The 20,821-nt window shown below is 35.6% G+C and overlaps 1 protein-coding gene and 1 long non-coding RNA gene across 2 annotated transcripts in view; one reads left to right on the top strand and one right to left on the bottom strand.

Moving 5' to 3' along the window:
* The window catches only part of LOC123536320 (condensin-2 complex subunit D3-like), a 65,525-nt gene that overhangs the window by 5,544 nt on the left and 39,160 nt on the right, over positions 1–20,821 (top strand). Inside the window, exons 6-15 of the mRNA XM_053528728.1 lie at positions 977–1,084; positions 1,590–1,717; positions 2,443–2,485; positions 14,710–14,766; positions 15,222–15,331; positions 17,662–17,860; positions 18,432–18,589; positions 18,873–19,018; positions 19,909–20,076; positions 20,407–20,540. Of these exons, the coding sequence (XP_053384703.1) occupies positions 977–1,084; positions 1,590–1,717; positions 2,443–2,485; positions 14,710–14,766; positions 15,222–15,331; positions 17,662–17,860; positions 18,432–18,589; positions 18,873–19,018; positions 19,909–20,076; positions 20,407–20,540 (1,251 nt within the window). The remainder of the gene's footprint in view (positions 1–976; positions 1,085–1,589; positions 1,718–2,442; positions 2,486–14,709; positions 14,767–15,221; positions 15,332–17,661; positions 17,861–18,431; positions 18,590–18,872; positions 19,019–19,908; positions 20,077–20,406; positions 20,541–20,821) is intronic.
* On the bottom strand, positions 4,823–9,888 carry LOC123536321 (uncharacterized). The gene is made up of 2 exons (XR_006683300.2): positions 9,688–9,888; positions 4,823–5,592 (listed from the first exon to the last, which is right to left on the bottom strand). It is a non-coding gene; the product is annotated as an uncharacterized LOC123536321 (long non-coding RNA).

The following is a 20,821-nucleotide window of genomic DNA, read 5'->3' as shown; positions in this document are numbered from 1 at the left end:
GAATTTGAACTCTTCTTTTCAATTGGAATTTGTAGATCTTCCTGTTGCGGGTTTCTAAGTGTTTTTGCGGATTTAAGGATCAAAATTTGATGAGTGTTATTATATACTTTGATAAAACATCTGCATTTGACTGGTTGATGGCATGGCATAGCATGGGCATGACTACAAAATTGGATAACTTGGAAAATCGATATTGACTGTCCCACTGTACTTTTAAAGTCTTTTAAGATATTAAAAAGTACGAGTTTTTTCCATTACTTTAAATTTGTGCTCAAAATTCGAAAACCGCAGATTTATATCTCCATATAATTGCCATTTAGGCCAAAAGTACAAAATCTTGTGCTCATGAAATCAAATGATTTCATCAATCTGACTAAAGTACTTGATCTTCTAAACGAAGATCTGAGAACGACCCATTCACATACGTCTTCTGTATATTTTGGATTTCCATTATTGCTATTTTTATGTTATCCAATCAGACGACTTGTTCGATTGTCAAAGAGTAAGAAAAATATGCAGTTATTCTAGGACTCGAACCCGGGACCCCTCACTTACAAAGCAAGTGGCCTACCGACTGAGCTAACCGGCTATCTGATACATTACGACATAAGAATTTTAAATATCAAAAGTCAATGCTACAGGTAGATTTGCAAGATGTTGTAAGCTAGGCTCTGATTGGCTAGTGAAAGGACCGTCAGAACGAGGCAATGAATAGGTCGTTTTCAGATCCTATGCGTAGCATAATAGGAGATGTACTTTAGTCAGATTGATGATTTCATAGTACTGTATATATTTTTTCAGCCATACGAAATATAATCAGTTTTGCTTTTTCTACATAGAGATTTTGAAAACCTTTCAAAAAGTGTCTTTTAGATATATAATAAAGAAACAGACCTGTGAAGATCTTAGCAGATGAAATTTCATACAGCACTATACGCCACCTTAAATATTCATCTATTTATTTCGTTTGTGACAGGATTTTGGTGCCAGTCAAAATGGAGATGACATCAGTGATGATGAAATACAAGAACTGGCTCCTCAGGAAATATCCAAACTCAGAAAACAACTTCATGTTTTACTTGTTGTAAGTTGTTTTCATGGTTAGCTTTCCTAGCTGTCCCTGTCCACACCCACATCTGCTCTGCGTCCACAGAAAACTAAAAATTAATCATAGTTATAAAAGTGAAACATTTATATTGCTGATGTATTTAGTATGTCTTTTACTAGGGATAATGATTGTATACCTTGCTATAATAGAAACAAAATTGCATAAGACAGAATCTTGTAACCCAAGTTAAAAACCAGAAGCTGGCACAACAATCAGAAGCGGCAAAGTAACCGGTTACTGACTGCCAGGGATGTGTTACCCTGTGTAGTTGCGATATGATATGTGATTAACTAGTCAAATAATCGTTAATTTGTTTAGTACACAACTTATTAAACAGCAATAAGATTCCTTACATAGTTATTAGCACTCCTAAGCCTATATTGGCATTCTGGCTGAGCCCTCGTGTAAAGATCATTTCAGTTGTGCTAATAATCACTTCAGGCTTGCCATAGCTATTTATCAAGTGTGTATTTTTTTCCAGGATATGGTCACATTTCTGGAGAAATATTCTCTACGCCAGTCAGTTTCATCAGGGTATCACAGTGTACAGGTTCTAGCGCCACTTACAAGACATGATGCCGAAATGTTTGATGGAAATTTTGATACTAGGTATGTATGTATTGGTCTACCCATATACATTGTTTCTTTTGAGAGTTAGTTAGTAACAGTTTTCTTATCTGAAGTACTACTTAACAAATAAGACTGGACTGGATCTGTCTATATTCAAGTTTACGAACTTAGCAGTCTGGCCAGAATAGTATATAGAACAAAGTGGAGTATGGGTTCATATGACATGGCTGGTTCCTTTCTAAAATTGCATAGGGACCAGTCGATATGTGTTTACATTTGCTAGTCAATGTACCATTTCTTGGTCTGGATGGTGATATGCAGAGTAAAAAATTGAAAAATGGAAAGATGTATATTATCTTTTCTGCTTACTTAGCTTTAACCCTTACCCTGCTAAATTTCTTTAATGAACTTATTTTGGACACAAATGATTCTGCCTTTATGACCAGCATAGATCATGATCAGCCTGCACACCCATGCAGCCTGATCATGATCTGCACTGTTCGCCATTCAGTCAGTTTCTTTTTGGTAAGCACCCCATTTAACAGTTAATGGTACTGTACAAATTGAAAGATGGACAAGTTCATTATAGAAATATAGCAGGGTTAGGGTTAAAAGAACAGTCTCAGTATGTAGTTTGTCAAGAGTAACAATACTCTTTACTTTACTTTTTCAGAATAAATGTTATGGAAAGCTTGTTGTACAAGTATATCCAAACACAATTGCTTTTTTGACTGTTTTTTCATGTGTTTTTGTTTTGCTTTCAGTGTAGCCATGATGAGACAGTCAGTACCTGCATTAGCATTTAAGGTGAGTTTTAATATAGAAGAAATTATCTGCCTCAGTGGCCGGGTGGTTGTGGTCGCCGAGTATGAATTACTTGCCTCTTACTGCTGTGTTCAAAATCTTGGTTAGAGTGTAGAATTCTTTCATGTCATGGCTTGCAGTGGGTTGGTCATTCTACCCAGTGCCTGAAATAATATCTGGGTCCTTCTTTCAGTTTGAGGCCTCCGTGGCCGAGTGGTTAAGGTTGCTGACTTCAAATCACTTGCCTCTCACTGATATGGGTTCGAACCTCATGTAAGGAAGCCATCAAGCTGGCTTACGGAAGGTCGGTGGTTCTGCCCAGTGCCCGCTTGTGATGAAATAATGCACTGAGGGGCATCTGGGGTCTTTCTCCACCATCAAAGCTGGAAAGTCATATGACCTGTGATTGTGTTGGTGCGACGTTAAACCCAACAAAAAGAAATCTTTCAGTATGAAAAGCAGGAAAGTCACCATATGACGTATAATCATGTTAGTATGAGGTTAAACTCAACATTGAAGAATCAGACACAAAGCACGTGTTGAAATTAGAAATCAGCAGAAATAGTATAGTTTGAAAATGTTGTCTGCTAGTTCTCATTGAAAATGTTGTCTGCTGATGGCAGAAGTATGCTATCATTGTTAATCGTTATACTGGTATATTGATTATGCAGTCAAAGTTGATGATATATCAATACAGCATTTCCGAAATACAGTTGAATTTTGATATCTCGACTTCGTAGGAACCAAGGGAAAAAAGTCGACATATCGAAATATCAAGATAACTGAAGTTAGGTCCACTTTAGTTGGTAGGTGGGATAATGAAGGTCTGTGTTGATAAAAAGACGTTTTTTTAGACAAAACATATATATATTTGTACATAAGTATTATGTTTTACATATTGATTGGTCATTACTTGTTGAAATAAATCATTAATTTACCTTTTGCTATTTGTTCTATGTTAATATTAACCTTTTTCTTCCCACCTACTTCCAGGTTTCTAATACCTCTTTCCACCATCTTGTGCATTGTGCAATACACATGATGTGAAACTCACTCTTAGGTTTAAACCTTAACACGATCTAAATGGGACCGAAACTTTATTTCTTGGTCCTTATAAATGCAAATAAATTCACTAAATTTTGACATAATTCAATATAAATTTCTCAGTCAGTGTGTCACACAGCTTGCATCGCAAACAAACAATTAATGACACATGAGCGCTGGTTAATTATGTCTCCCACCACACAGGGAGACATATTGATTTACTCCAGTCTGTGTGTCTGTCACAAAGCTTGTCCGCACTCTAAGTCGAACATTTCTTATCCGATCTTCACCAAACTTGAACAAAATGTGTTTGCCAATAAGTGCTCGGCCCAATCGGGCCAGGCACTTTGGAATTATGGCCCTTGAAATACCAAAAAACACTCTGATTTCTTGTGCATTTTTGACCTCAAACTGGCACCTATACTACTTTTAAAAGAAACTTTGCTAAGAGATGTAAGCAGGATCATTGAGTGAATAACTGCGTGTGTTGTTTTTGCACATATGGTGGCAGACCATAAATAAGCGAATACAAGTATGTGCAGCTTTTCGGGCCTGCGTTTGTCAGATGAATAATTTCCTCTCAAGATAACCAATGTCAAAATAGAGTAAATTTCAATATCCATAGTTGATTTATATAAAATAAGAAGAAAAAAAATTTAGGACCGGGAAAATCCACTCGAGATATTGAAATATCGAAATAACCGAAGTTGAGATAACGGTTTTGAACTGTATCAGTACAACAGAAAAAAAAATGATAAAAAGATACGGAAAATATAGCAGAAAATTGTCTTGAATATTCAAAAGTACTAAATATAATAAAAAATACTTGACTGTTCTGTCACTTGTATGTGGTCTGTTAATTTTATTTTTTAGGTACAAAACATGTTTTCTCATCTCAAAGATCAGTTTGCTTCCTTCCAAAAGATTTTCATTAGATGTATCAATGTATAGTCCATATATGTTCAGTGATGTACTGATGCAAAATTCTTAACCCTTACCATGCTGGACACGATTAATTCTTCCTTTGCGACAAGTGTAGATCATGATCAGACTGCACATCCATGCAGTCTGATCATGATCTGCACTGTTTGCCATTCAGCCTGTATCTTTTTGGTAAGCACCCCTTTTAAGAGTTAATGGTACTGTCCAAATTTGGAAGATGGACAAGTTCATTATAGAAATTTAGCAAGGTAAGGGTTAACCAGTGACTTCCCTAGTTAGAAGTGATTGGACTGATAATTTTTCTTGTACATTATTGTACTGACTAGATAAAGACAGAGGATGTAACAATGTAGATCCATTAGAATAACTTTATACATACAACAGGAATTAATCAGTTAGATATACATTAATGCATGTTTCTTTAAATCAAAAGTTTAGGGAAAAAATGTCATTTTAAAAACATGTACAGTCAGACCTGTTTGTATTTACCACCCTTGGGAAATGAACTGGTCTCTTGACGCAGGTAAATGTACACTAGGGTATTTATGGTAGATTGAAAGAGAAAATAGTGGTCTTATAAGCAGGTTTTATTGAAGTGGCCTGTATTCAAAGGTGGTCTTTAAAACAGGTTTGACTGTATAAAATTTTGCAATTAGTTCACAAACATATTGAAAGTCTGAGTTACACATCTCAGCAAAAGCATGCTATGTTAAGCTTAATATTCCCATTTCATAATTTCCAAGATAATTCAGTAGGTCCTGTCTTTTCATCTGAATCAATATCTTTCTTAGCAAGAACACTTTATGCTCATCTCCTGTTGTGTCCTTTGTTTTCCATTTCTCCAACATCTTCACGGCAGCCTGTTTGCTATTCGCTGCTTCTTTTTCTATCTGTTGAATTTCTGAGCGACTCAGTTTTAAATTTTTAGCAACGGTTTTCCACTCCTTTTCAATCCCATGGCCAATAGTCTGTATGACTTCATCTGTAAGAAGATACCCCATCGTATATACTTTTCTGTTGAACACCGATAAGTCTTATTTATGTAGGTGACAACATGTTGTAGTGTTATTCAAGCTGTTTTTGTTTTGATGAAATCCGCACTTTTCTAGCTAAAGACTCAGCACCTGAAATAGTAAAGTAAATGAGCCGTGCCATGAGAAAACCAACATAGTGCGTTTGCGACCAGCATGGATCCAGACCAGCCTGCGCATCCACGCAGTCTGGCCAGGATCCATGCTGTTCGCTTTCAAAGCCTATTGCAATTATAGAAACTGTTAGCTAACAGCATGGACCCTGACCAGACTGTGCGGATGCGCAGGCTGGTCTGGATCCATGCTGGTCGCAAACCAACGCAAACCAACTATGTTGGTTTTCTCATGGCACGGCTCAAATTAAGAGGTGGACATATATTCATATGAACTGATCAATAGGTCATTATGAGTGTATATCAAAATCCCCTCAGTCAAAAACCCCATTGGCTGAAAAATGGCATAGTGGTCAAAATCCCCTCAACAAATTGATAAGGTAGTCATTACCCCCATGGCAAAAATGATTGTGTAGTTAAAAATCCCTTATTCCCTCGGTGCTTAGTCAAAATCCCCTCATTGATGTGATATTGTGAAGCAAAATTTCATTTTCTTTTGACCACCATGTCATTTTTCAGCCAAGGGGGTTTTGACTTAAGGGATTTTGAGTGTTCCCCAGTCATTATAGATTAATTGCTCAATTATCATCACCACCTGGTCCTGATTTATCTTGTTATGTTGTCTTGCCCCCCTTTTTAAAAAAAAACAACTTGTTTTTCAGTAAGTATTTTGTTGTTTTATTATCTGTTTATTTAATTCACATAAACTGTACTGTATATTTTGTTTTCTGGTTTTAGCTGGGTAGATTTTTTGTTTTTATACGGTTTAACAAGAAATAACCTTGTAACTTACTGGGTTGTAACTCCTATATTTAACATGTTCACACATACCAAACTTGGATATGATTTCATATCGGTTTGCTTGAGTGTGGCATACCGGTACTTAAATCATGACATTGAACTTGTTATCACCCTTGAAAAGATTAACCCAAATGCAAAGATTGCAATTTCTGGCATTCTCCCAAAAAAGAAGGACCTTCTGTCAGTTGAAAATATCAAATCTACAAAATGTTTATTGGAAAAGATGTGTAATGAGAAAGGACTAAAATTCATAGACCACACAGCCATAATACTGAATGATTGCAAAGTTGATCAGAGCCTTTATTATGATGAGGATGGCAAAGTTGATCAGAGCCTTTATTATGATGAGGATTGCAAAGTTGAACAGAGCCTTTATTATGATGAGGTTCATCTTAACAGCAAAGGATCTGCAAAACTAGGACAACAAATTAATGCAGTAATCCGTGAGGCCCTTGGAATTAAACATATATATTGGAGGAAAAAAATCAGTAAATTTTCCCCAGGCAAAGCAAGGTCGATACCCAAACAAGAACTTAAGAAAGGGACAAAGACACCCGGGCTTTCCACAGCCTCCTCCGCCATTCTGGGCTTGGAGGATACCCCCTGCAATTAAAAAGTGTCTCCAACTCCCGCAGTTCGAAGCAAACAGAACATGAAAATGTTCTCTCATTATTGTTTATAATCATGTTTATGTATTTGTACATATTTATACAGTGGACCATATTGTAAATTGGCTCTGCCAAATATGTCATCCACTATAAATAAAGTCGTTACTTACTTACTTACTTACTTACTAACTTGTCATTAAGAGCAATACACAGGTGAGTGATTAGAAGCCATCATAACCCTGTTGTTACTGATTTTTATTCATTTTTACATCATATGACATTAAAATCATATCAGCATTACATATCAAATCATGTTTCCAGAAATATTACTTATCTGAGCACTGTGCCAGTGCTTATAAAATATATATGACTGCTGGAGCCATTTGCTGATATTTCAACAATTTCATGATTTGGTTCTAGAAATTATGTAACTTTCCTTTCTCAAGAGACTTGGCACAGGCTTTAAAAAGTACTTGAAAATGAATGTCTATCTTGAAAAGTCCTTGAAAATGAAAGTTTGTCATCAAAATGCCCTTGAAAATGAAGGTCTGCTCTGAAAAGTCCTTGAAAATGAAGGTCTGTTCTGAAAAGTCCTTGAAAATGAAAGTTTGTCAAAATGCTCTTGAAAATGAAGGTCTGCTCTGAAAAGTCCTTGAAAATGATGGTCTGTTTGGAAAAGTCCTTGAAAATGAAGGTCTGTTTTCTGAAAAGTCCTTGAAAATGATATTATTGATAACCACTCATTAGACCTTTAGGAGTTATTTAATTTTATGATTTTCTGTCATTGTAAGACCTGGAAGCCCAGATAAATTATTGTTTAAAAGTCTTAAGATGAAATTGGCAAATTTTGTTGTACAAAAGTAGCTTAGGTACTAAGGTAGTAGTTGGAACAGCAGTTTGTTGATTCAAATATGCTTTGGTACAAAAATCTTTGGTGCTAATCTGTAAGCATTATCTCCTTTCTGACAGCATTGTTTCTTTCAAATTGTAACTGACCTTTTTAATTTAAACATTTTTTGGCTTGTCTGATTTGTTAAAAATAGCCTTATGGTTCACATTTTGATCGTTTTGCATTCAGACAAACTTTGAGTCAGTTTGAGCTCTCCTAACTTTGAACCATTGTATTTTTAGCTCCACTATGTGAATAATGAGGGCTATTGCACTTGCCCAAAGTTGGCGTCTATGTTGGTTAAAGGTTTTTATGAAGTCCAATATCTTCTTCATTACATAAGATATTCAATTGAGACTTGATGTACTTGCTCATAGTGACAATATACACTGGTATGACAAGAAATATAACTACCTGCAATATTTCTAGAGTTAAGCCCCTTTTTAACATAGAAATTTTTGTTTAAGTTTTTGTAAAGTCCAGTATCTTCCTCATTGCTTAAAGCATTCAATTGAAACTTGCTGTACTTTCTTAGAGTGACCATGTACATTAGTTTGACAAGATGGGTAACTCTATCTGCAATATTTCTAGAGTTATATCCATTTTTAACATAGAAATTTTGGTTAAAGTTTTTAAAGAGTACAATACCATGTCCTATGGTAGATGCTACGTTAAAATTTCACACTCATAAATCAGGTAATAACAGAAGGTTACAGCATCTGGTATGGCAACAAGTCCTGTAACCATTACATGAATTTTAACAAAATGTTTCCCCTTTTTTGGTTCAAATTCAAAGTCTATGCATATATTGAAGTGAAACATACTGCAAGTTATTGAGGAGGATGAAACATGGTGAAAATTGCATGTCCCATAACTCTAAATTGTATTTTGGTAAAGACATGCCCTTTTATGGACTTGGAAATCCAGGTTAAAGTTTTGCACAGAAACTAATGCAGGTATATGGTTGAAACTTCGCACAGATTCTGGATGCAATTGATCAAGATCACAGCACCAAGTCCCAAAACTCTTACTTGAATTTGGACAACGTACCTATTGTTAGATAGAAAATCAATTTTACTGACAAGCCTTTGAATAGTGAAGCATGGTACCTTGAGACAGCTCTTGTTATTTTCGTAGGATTTATGCATAATTCACAGTTCAGCTGTATAGATTCTTCATTTTTTTGTCAACAAAGCAAGAGATTTAATTTTTAAAAAGTACCTTTATAAAACTTTAATCCATTGCAGGTTTTTTTTTTCAGACTCCTGCTGAAGTAAATTTGTATTCACATATAATTATTCCTGTTTTGGTAACACATAAATATTTAGAGGAGTTCACAGATGACAAAATATTCCTCAAAAACATCAAGATCTGTCCATTTTTTACTTTAAAATGGTAAAATATTTTATTTACTGTGATATTTTAGATTTAAGATATAAAAATTTACCATTTCTCTGCCAACCAGTATCTTTTAAGGTTTAAAATTAAAACATTCAGGTAATTTAATCCTCTTTTGTTCACATCAGCCGGAGATGCAATTCTCCAATTATTTTCCAATAATGCTACAGTAATCGATCTATTTAATATCGCTAGTTTTTTCTCTGTGTGGGTTAAATAGAGTGTCAGTTTTTAAATACTTAACAACAAATGTCTCCACCCAGTATCATTTTCAAAACAGCCTTCAAAAGAAACTATATAATTAAATATTTAAATTTTTGGGTTTTTGGTATATCTCTGTAAAGCAAAATATTGTGACAAGCAAAAAATTAAAACCTACCTTTTAATTACATTGTTTTCTTGCACAGTAATTAGAAAAGATTTAATGTATGTCCAAAATTATGTTTCGTAGAAAAATTATATATTTATCTTATAACTTATTTTTTTGTAACTTTATATTCACTATCATAATTTAGTTACAGTAAAATACAATAGTTTAGAAATGTATACTTGTTTACTTAATTTTGTGTTTCAATAATCAATAAAATTACTATTTAATAGGTAGAATACAATAGCTAGAAGTCATAGATGCATATAAGATGAGGTTATATAAATGACTTTTAAACCTTACCCTGCTAAATTTCTATAATGAACTTGTCCATCTTTCAATTTTAACAGTACCATTAACTGTTAAAAGGGAGACTGACTAAATGGCGAACAGTGCAGATCTTGATAAGACTGCACAGATGTGCAGGTTGATCATGATCTATGCTGGTTGCAAAGGCAGAATCAGTCATGTCCAGCATGATAAGGGTTAAAAAAACTCTTTACTATGTAAACTGAAAATCTATGTATATTATATAGAGCCAGATTTTTGCGGGTAGTGTATATTGAATGTTCCAATGTCTTCGATGAGGTGTTTGCTTTAATACTTATTGCAGGTGAAGATTTTCAAAACCTTCAATATTTGTTTAATGTGTTTGACCAGCACATTTAAGATATAAATAGAGCAAATAGGTTTTATTCATTTAATTATGTGTTTTAATTGTACAAAGAACACTTTCCTAAAACTACTGTGTAGAGACATTAATGTAAAAAGAATTAAAATTTAAGTAAAACTTCCTTAAAGGTGTTTAATCAGATTTTGGTCAAGAAATGAATTTGTTTGAAACTTTAACGGCTGATCATTTACCCTTAATTATGTTTATTGAATGCTTAACTCATGTTAGATTTTTGTACTCCCGAAGTTTTGCATATTAAAATCGCCCAGTGTGTCTGTGTAAATTCTTGTCCGGGCTGTAACTCTGCCATCCATAATGGGATTTTGAAATAACTTGGCATAAGTGTTTACCATAATGAGATGACTTGTCATGTGCAAGATTCAGATCCCTAGCTCCAAGGACAAGGTCACGGAAGTCAAAGGTTAACATGGTCTGTTTTGTGTCTGGTTCATAACTCTGCCATTCATCAAGGGATTTTGAAATTAATTAGCATAAATGTTCCCCATAATAAGACAACATGTCTTGCACAAGATTCAGACCCCTAGCTCATAGATCAAGGTCACACTTAGAGGTTTAAAGGTTTAAATAGTCTGTTTCTTGTCCGGTCCTTAACTCTGCCATAGATAAAGGGACTTTAAAGTTAATTGGCATAAATGTTCCCTCTAATGAGTTGACATGTCATGTGCAAAACCCAGACCCTTAGCTCCAAGGTCAAGGTCACACTTAGAAGTCAAAGGTTAACTTGGTCTGTTTCTTGTCTGGTCCATAACTCTGCTATTTATCAAGGGATTTGAAAATAATTTGACACAAATTTTAACCATATTGAGAAGCACACTGGATAACCGGCTATCCTGAAGCCCGCTGGAAATGTAACCCAGCTGGAGATGTAACCCAGCTGTAAATCAGTAGGTAAAGTTTTTCATTTATTTCCATTAAAACGAAGCCAATTCTTGCAAATCAACTTGACAGTTTTGTCAAGAAATGACCATGGCTTACATTTACAATTTCTGGGCCAAAAACAATCGTTATGTTTTGAGATATTTGCTAACAATTCCTTCAGTTTGAAAAATCGAGCAAAACTCCAAAGTTTTGCGCAAATTGTTTTGTTTATGAACAACCTGTGAAAAATGTTATCATCTGGTTTAACCGATGTGTCCTTTTGGAACACCTGTGTGAAGTTTCCGGGTTCTACGTTATTCTTGAAAAAGAATATTAGCCATTAAATAGGCATGGTCAAGAAAAAAAGACTGTCGAAAACGGCCGCTGTATTTGAAATAGGCAGTCGTTGAAGTCAGCTGTCGGCTATCGAGAATACAGCTGTATAAAAGTAAAAAAACTGTCTTGTAGACATGTTACATGCCCTGTAGTGTCTCTTCTTTATGTATATTTTGTATCTGTTTAGTCTGTCTGTGTTTTTGTGATTTCTTTCGTCATTCATTTGTGTAAAATGTGTATACTTGCAGTCAGTAAACAGTTTGTATATACTTATGTATGGTCCTTATTGCCATGTCGAGTAATTCTGGTTGATTTCATTATCATTGTCCTTTTGGTTTAGGGTCTAGAAGTTGCTTTGTTCCTTTCGTCCGTCCGCCTGCAGTGTCTTGTCCGGGCTCTGATTCTACATGCATGGACTGATTTTTAAGTATTGATTTTTAAACTTCAAACATGTGTTACCGTATTAGTGAGGCCCATTCATTAATGACCACCTCCAGTGTCAGTATAACAAAAAAAAATCTTAAACACAAAGCTATAAATAAGTATTTTGTGTCAGACTGGCAGTTCCTACATGCATAGACAAAATTTCAAATACATTGTGTCGTATAGTAGAACTTTTATTTTCATGCGGTTTTATTTGATAGCTGACTCTGTAAGATCGTAAACAAGCAAAGAAGATTTTCTATCTACCTTGTTATATGTTGATTAAAGCTACATGTGGCTGCCATGTTAAGAAATAACTGATTAACAGTCATGTGACATTTTGCAAAGTTCTGCTTATTTAGATTTGAAACAATCGTTTCCAATCGTTTGCCGCTATAAATCAACAACTTGCAGTTTCAGACCATGAATAAACTGGTATTTGTTGAAAAGGTATTTATGAATAAAATAAATGGCAGATTTACATTAGGAGCAATTAAATAATTATGTATGAGCAAATAAGATTATACACCTATCAAGCACCGCTCTAAGAACACTTTTCAAAACAAAAACGGGCATTTGAGATTCATTAAAGATACTGAATTCTTCAAACGAAATTCAAAGGACTGACGACCAGAAGCAATAATTTGCGCTTGCAAAACCCGAGGTGAAATTACTTTCTGTAGTAGTCCGGAGGTACCTGTAGTGGTTTTCCTCCACCATCAAAAGCTGGTAAAATGGCAATATTTACTATATTGCTTCGGTGTAACTGCAATAAATATATGGTTGGCTTTCGCATGGCGGAAAAATGGCAAGAACGCCTGAACTAGGTTAAAATTCAGCCCGGGTGTGAAGGAATATAGTCCTAAAGCCTCTTGAAATGAAAGTGCCATTTTTAAAAATACTTACATTTCCATCAAATCACTGCCAGTAATACTTTTTACATACAAAAGTATTCAAAATCATCAGAGTTAATGGATAGTCTATAAATATTTACATCCGAGTTCAACGACAGCACTAGTGACCGTTTTCGATAGTCTTTTTTTTAACCATGCCTATTTAGTGGCTAATATACTTTTTCAGGAATAACGTAGAACCCGGAAACTTTTCACAGGTGTTCCGAAAGGACACATCGGTTAAACCAGAAGATAACATTTTTCACAGGTTCATAGACAAAACAATCTGTGCAAAATTTGGATTTTTGCTCGATTTTTTCAAACTAAAGAAATTGTTAGCGAATATCTCAAAACGTAACAATCGTATTATCAGAAATAGTAAATGTAAGCCATGGTCATTCCTTGACAAAACTGTCAAGTTGATTTGCAAGAATTGGCTTCGTTTTAATAGAAATAAATGAAAAACTTTACCTACCGATATGCAGCTGGGTTACATTTCCAGCGGGCGTAAGGATAGCTGGTTATCCAGTGTGGAGAAGGTGTGTCATGCTTATGACCTGAGTCTCTCAGGACAAGGTCAATGTCACAAAATGATTCATACCTAAACTATTCTGCCATTTTTTGTGCAGACAACTGTAGCATTTTTGGGCACGCTTCAGGGGCATTTGTAACTAATAGTGACAGCTCTTGTTCAATGGAGTAATCTTTAAAATTAGATTTTCCTGTTCTGGTTGCCCATTGAAGAATTATTTTAGCAATCAGTATAAACTTGGATATTAATCCTAAGGAATGATATGAATATAAGGACTATTGCATTATAATTTTCAAAGATCTGCATTGACAATTTCATATTTTGCCAAAATCTTAAGATATGCAAGTTTGTGAAATATTTATGTCTTCCCTTTACCTGTCTTGTGTAACCAAGGTAGATTGAAAATAAATGAATTAGGGAACTATACACCGTTTAAAAACTTGTCTTTTGGTTCAGTTCCTTAAAATATCCAAATATTTACCAAATGGAAATGTCAAACAAGAAACTTTATTTAAACCAAAAGAAATACTTCACTTTATTTTCATATTAAACATGTTAAAGGTGGTGTAATTACTTTTTAATATTATAAAAAATAATCAAGCATAATTACATTTTCTAATAGGGATCTGACTTAATGGCATGGGTGTATCTGATCCTTACATAAGCCTCTGTGTCTGTTTTTTTTGTGTCTACAAACATTGTGTCCTCCATTTCACAAACATGTTATTTCTCTTTCAGTGTCAACAAGCACCATGTTTGCCACTTCATGGACACATTATTCCCTTTTCAGTGTCTACAACCATTGTGTCTACAAAAATTATACTGTCCACTTCACAGACACAAATCTCTTTCAGTGTCTACAAGAATTATTCTGTCCACTTCACAGACACAGCTCTCTTTTAGTGTCTGCAAAAATTATACTGTCCACTTCACAGACACATGTCTCTTTCAGTGTCTGCAAGAATTATTTTGTCCACTTCACAGACACATCTCTCTTTCAGTGTCTATAAGAATTATACTGTCCACTTCACAGACACATCTCTCTTTCAGTGTCTACAAGAATTATACTATCCACTTCACAGACACATCTTTCTTTCAGTGTCTACAAGAATTATTCTGTCCACTTCACAGACACATCTCCCTTTCAGTGTCTACAAGAATTATACTGTCCCCTTCACAGACACATCTCTCTTCCAGTGTCTACGAGAATTATTCTGTCCCCTTCACAGACACATGTCTTATTCAGTGTCTACAAGAATTATACTGTCCACTTCACAGACATATTATTTCTTTTTCAGTGTTTACAATCATTGTGTTCTCAGCTTCATGGACATGTGGGTTCACTCATGAATGCAGTAAGTCAGTTTTTTATACTGGATGATTTCTATATATTTCATGGGCTTTTAATTGACATGTTTCTGTTATATACACAATGTTTATCAAGCCCTGTGGAAAGTTTAGACTCAAATGATACAAGAAGCAAGTATTTGTAACATTGTTAAGTATTTATATTTCAGTTAGAAATTGTTTAGATTCAGTTTAAGTTCTCATGATACTATTTTGTAAAATTAGAAATACCCGCAACTGATTATTTTGTGTTAATTTCTCGATTTTTCGTGAAATATTTATGGTTGAATTGTCTACTAGATTTTATAATTTTTTGCAAAAATTTAGTCCTTAAAATAAGATGATAGCAGTTGTATGAGGATGATTATATCTAAACTTTTGTAAAATTGCCATTACTTTTGTATACATGCATAAAAATGGTATAATTTAAAGACTTTAACATCACTACTGTTTTATGTTACAGACATGCAAGTACCTGCTGTCAAATTTATTGATGTTGATTGGAGACAAGTCTGTGCAGACTGTGACAAAACAACTACAGGTGACACGAGATCATGCCATCTCCTTTATCTGGTAGGTAACAGTTACAGGTGACGCAAGATCATGCCATCTCCTTTATCTGGTAGGTTACAGTTACAGGTGACACGGGATAATGCCATCTCCTTTATCTGGTAAGTAACAGTTACAGGTGACACGGGATCATGCCATCTCCTTTATCTGGTAGGTAACAAATACAGGTGACATCTCCTTTATCTGATAGGTAACAGTTACAGGTGACACGGGATCATGCCATCTCCTTTATCTGGTAGGTAACAAATACAGTGAATCCTTTATCTGTAGGTAACATACGGTGATGGATCATGCCATCTCCTTTATCTGGTAGGTTACAGTAACAGGTGACACGGGATAATGCCATCTCCTTTATCTGGTAAGTAACAGTTACAGGTGACACGGGATCATGCCATCTCCTTTATCTGGTAGGTAACAAATACAGGTGACATCTCCTTTATCTGATAGGTAACAGTTACAGGTGACATGGGATCATGCCATCTCCTTTATCTGGTAGGTAACAAATACAGGTGACATCTCCTTTATCTGATAGGTAACAGTTACAGGTGACATGGGATTATGCCATATCCTTTATCTGGTAGGTAACAGTTACAGGTGACATGGGATTATGCTTTAGACTTTATCTGGTAGGTAACAGTTACAGGTGACACAGGGTAATGCCTTAGGGTTTATCTGGTAGGTAACAGTTACAGGTGACAAGGGATCATGTCATATCCTTTATCTGGTAAGTTACAGTTACAGATGACATGGGATTATGCCATATCCTTTATCTGGTAGGTTACAGTTACAGATGACATGGGATTATGTGTTGGACTTTATCTGGTAGGTAACAGTTACAGGTGACATGGGATTATGCCATATCCTTTATCTGGTAGGTAACAGTTACAGGTGACATGGGATTATGTGTTGGACTTTATCTGGTAGGTAACAGTTACAGGTGACACAGGGTTATGCCTTAGGGTTTATCTGGTAGGTAACAGTTACAGGTGACAAGGGATCATGTCATATCCTTTATCTGGTAAGTTACAGTTACAGATGACATGGGATTATGCCATATCCTTTATCTGGTAGGTAACAGTTACAGGTGACATGGGATTATGTGTTGGACTTTATCTGGTAGGTAACAGTTACAGGTGACACAGGGTTATGCCTTAGGCTTTATCTGGTAGGTAACTGGTAGGTAACACTTACAGGTGACATCTCCTTTATCTGGTAGGTGACAATTACAGGTGACACAGGGTTATGCCTTAGACTTTATCTGGTAGGTAACAGTTACAGATGACATCTCCTTTATCTGGTAGGTAACAATTACAGGTGACACTGGGTTATGCCTTAGACTTTATCTGGTAGGTAACAGTTACAGGTGACATCTCCTTTATCTGGTAGGTAACAATTACAGGTGACACAGGGTTATGCCTTAGACTTTATCTGGTAGGTAACAGTTACAGGTGACATCTCCTTTATCTGGTAGGTAACAGTTACAGGTGACACAGGGTTATGCCTTGGGCTTTATCTGGTAGGTGACAGTTACAGGTAACAAGGGGTCTATCTAGTAACAGCTAAAAGTGACGAGGGATTATGTCATCTAATCTATCTAGTAAGTAACAGCTACAAGTGACGAGGGATTATGTCATCTAATCTATCTAGTAATTAACAACTACAAGTGATGAGGGATTATGTCATCTAATCTATCTAGTAAGTAACTGCTACAAGTGAGAAGGGATTATGTCATCTAATTTACCTACAAGTGACAAGGGGTCATGTCATCTAATTTATCTTGTAAGTAACAGCTGTTAGTGAGAAGGGATCATGTCATCTAATGTATCTTTTAACAGTTACAAGTTACAAAGGATAATGCCGGCTACTTTACCTGGTAAGTGATATAACAGGTGATGAAGAATTGCGTCACTTCCTTTATCTGGTGTGTAACAGAGAGATAGAGAGTTAAGGTGTAATTACCCGGTATTTTAATCTTTATTTCTTCTACATGCCGGTATTTTACTAAAGACATAATCTATGTTATTTCTTTTCTAGGGACACTCTGTGACTGATGTTTATAGAATGGAATAGTGGTTATAAAAAGTCTGATAGCTACCCTAACCACAAAATGTGGAGACGGGTATATTGTTCCTTGTCCAAGATGGAGGAATATAGTATTCAAGTTAACCATGTGTCTGTCTAACCTTCAGGATTTTTCGTCTAATCAATATCGGCTAAATCCCTTGAATGATTTTTGTAGAACTTTGGACAAAAAGCTCAACCCCATCAACAGTAGTACAGAATCTGTGTTCCAAAGTAAAATTTCCAGTAGTGCTGATCATTTGGCATTTCAGTATTCTGATGAAACAGTGTGGAGAGAGAGGACTAGCTAGTGTGCGCACACTTTTACAACAGATGTGTACCAAAGTGACAGATCGTGCCGAGTATCGAGCCAAGGTAGCTCAAGCGGTTGTGACAATTGCTAAGGAAATGCCAAACGAAAGTTACAGTAAACTGATCCAGTGGTTCTACAAACTATCTAAACATAGTCAGGTATTACTTGTCACTTAACCTTTACACTGCTAAATTTCTAAAATGGACTGGTCCATCATTCAATTTGGGCAGTACCGTTTATTAATTAAAGGGGTGTTCACTGAAAATTTACTGACTGAAAGCAAACAGTGCAGACCATGATCAGCCTGCATGATTTGCCCCGAATTCTAGCGTATGCCTTTAAGTCTGTATTCTTTGCCATTCATTTTAAAGTTATAGTATTAGTAGATGTTCAAAGTTTTTAACAGGATCTTAATAATGAATAAGTCTTCTATTACAGTTAAAGTGAAAAGAAACCAAATGAGCCGTGCCATGAGAAAACCAACATAGTGGCTTTGCGACCAGCATGAATCCAGACCAGCCTGCGCATCCGCGCAGTCTGGTCAGGATCCATGCTGTTCGCTAACAGTTTCTCTAATTCCGGTAGGCTTTGAAAGCGAACAGCATGGATCCTGACCAGACTGTGCGGATGCTGGTCGAAAAGCCACTATGTTGATTTTCTCATGGTGCAGCTCAAATGTTGTAAAGTAAAGTTTGTTGTCAGTTCCACAGAATCTTTTCTTTGTTGTAGATCAATAATCGTGGCTTTGCACTAGAGATTGTGTCTGCATTGCTGGCTACTCCGGAGAGGATTGTTACAGATGAGATTCCAGCTGACCTTCGACCTTACACTACACATCGCTCACTGCTCGGCATCCTGCTGGACAGATGTTCCGATAAAGCTCCCACGTATGTTTTGTTGCTACCTCTTAAAGACACAACTTAAAATTTAATGGCAAAAGTGCCTTTGATACAAGTATCCTTTTTGAACCATATGTGATATTTGATGAAACCTCGAACATGTATAAGATTTACTTACACTAAAAGTTTGAAGTCTTGCTTGTGATTTTTTTCTAAGAATAAAAGGGAAAATATATAACTTCTCTGGATTCAGTAGCAGTTATACTCTATGAGTGGCAGGGAAACAATTCTTACTTGATATAGACTGAATTTATTACTATCTACATTACAGTGTGCGGGCTAGAGCAATAGGATGTTTTGCTGGATGTCTAAGCTCGAGAGATGAAGGTATAGCTGGGACTGTGAAAGAGATTGTCACACCTGTGGTACCCGGACGACCTAATATACCAAGACTTATCAAAACTCCCGGAGCTAGAGGTATGTGCACTGATGATAGGTATAACTGGTCTGTGTTCATAAAGAATTTCCATTTTCTGCCATTTTGAACTTAGTATATGGAAAGTTGTCCTATACAGTTTGGCATCAGGGGCCAAACCATGGTTAATATTTTGATGCACTTTAACTTTTTCTCTGCTATTATTTGATGGATATTTGTCAAAAAACTAATTTTTCCTCGTTATCACCCATATTATGTTACACAAGCACCATTAATCTGACACCAATATTTTATGAATTATGTCCCCCTTTTTACTCGTAATTTGGCATCAGTGAAAAACATACAAGAGATGTTTTTGTTATACCTGTTATGCATACATAGACAGACAACAACATGGAAATTATGAACATTGTTATATCTTTTCCATAGTGACACAGGTAAATTTTGCAATCATTTTCATATAAATGTAAAAACATACTTACTTCTGATGATTGCTTAGGCATAAAAAAAGAAATTGTTTGTTTCTGGTATCCCGACCTACCATTTTGGCCCGATCCTAATTGCTTTTATGGCTTTGGAGAATTTTTGTTTTCAATTTTTTTACAAAAAGTTGCAAAACTGAACTTTTTATTCTTTAAATATGGTCATTGATGTTAGAAAGCAACTTATTGATGCTCTAAAGGCATAACATTCTTATTTGTATTAATTTTTTGACACAAAAATAATTTCAGAAAAGTCTCACTTAATGAAAAAAAATTCAAAAAAAAAATTCCGATCTACCTACCCTAATTTTTTTGAGTATGTTACCGGAAACAATGAATTTTTTTTTAGGCCTTACATGGTTACCAGTATTTTCTCATAGAAAAAGTGTTGTTTGAGGTTAATATCAATGAATTCCTTCTAATTAATACCATTCTTTGACTGTTTCCAGTCCCAGACAGTGTCACTACTGTTGATGAAACTTCACAAAGATCAGAGTACACAATTGCACAGCAGACTGTAGAGGGCAGCACCACTGCTCCAGAAAGCACAGAAGGTGGAGCTAAAGATAAGGACACACCCATGCATAGAGTACATCTGACACCTGGCTTTGATCCAAGTTAGTTTTACAATATTGTTATTTTATACTATTTCTGAAATGTTAGGGATTAGGTTGGTTTAAGCAAAATATTCTCTTAGCAGACAGTAATGATGGAAATCCAGTTAATTCTTGCTTTGAATCTTTTACCACCAGATGTTTTGGAAAATTTCTTTCAAATCGGGCATTTCAACTGTAAAAGATAAAATAATTGGATAAATATTTGTTTGTTGGTGATGCACCAAATCCACAAAAGTTAGCCCCCCCCCACCCACCCATGAATATTAATAATTTCACAGTATTAGCATTAAGAACCTTTCAGATAGTTACATTTATTTTCCTATATTGCAGACCTGTCTGACAGTGAAGGTGTATTCTCCATGTTGCGTCGCCGAGCACGTGATGAGAAAGTTAATGTGAGGAAAGCAGCTCTTCAGGCACTGGAGGCGGCAGTAAGGTTTGAGATGCCAAACTACACTAAACAGGTAATAATAACATGTCAGTATTTCACATTTCTTTGATGCACAGTAACCTTTCTAAGTGACATTCCTGAATAGCAAACAGTCCATCCACTTGCTCTGTTGAGAGAGTGCTGATCTGCAGACTGTGAGTTTGATCCCTGGGCTAGGCCTATGTTCTCCATGATGATTTGACAAAAGACATTGTGTCTGCATTTATTCATCCTTCACCTCTGATTCATGTGGAGAAATTGGCAGTTAATAAGAACAGGTTAGTATGTGGACAAAATCCAGGAACACCAGTTACG

This window comes from Mercenaria mercenaria, chromosome 17 (genome assembly GCF_021730395.1).
Source record: "Mercenaria mercenaria strain notata chromosome 17, MADL_Memer_1, whole genome shotgun sequence".
NCBI classification, from domain to species: domain Eukaryota; kingdom Metazoa; phylum Mollusca; class Bivalvia; order Venerida; family Veneridae; genus Mercenaria; species Mercenaria mercenaria.
This window is presented reverse-complemented; position numbering and strand designations above follow the sequence as displayed.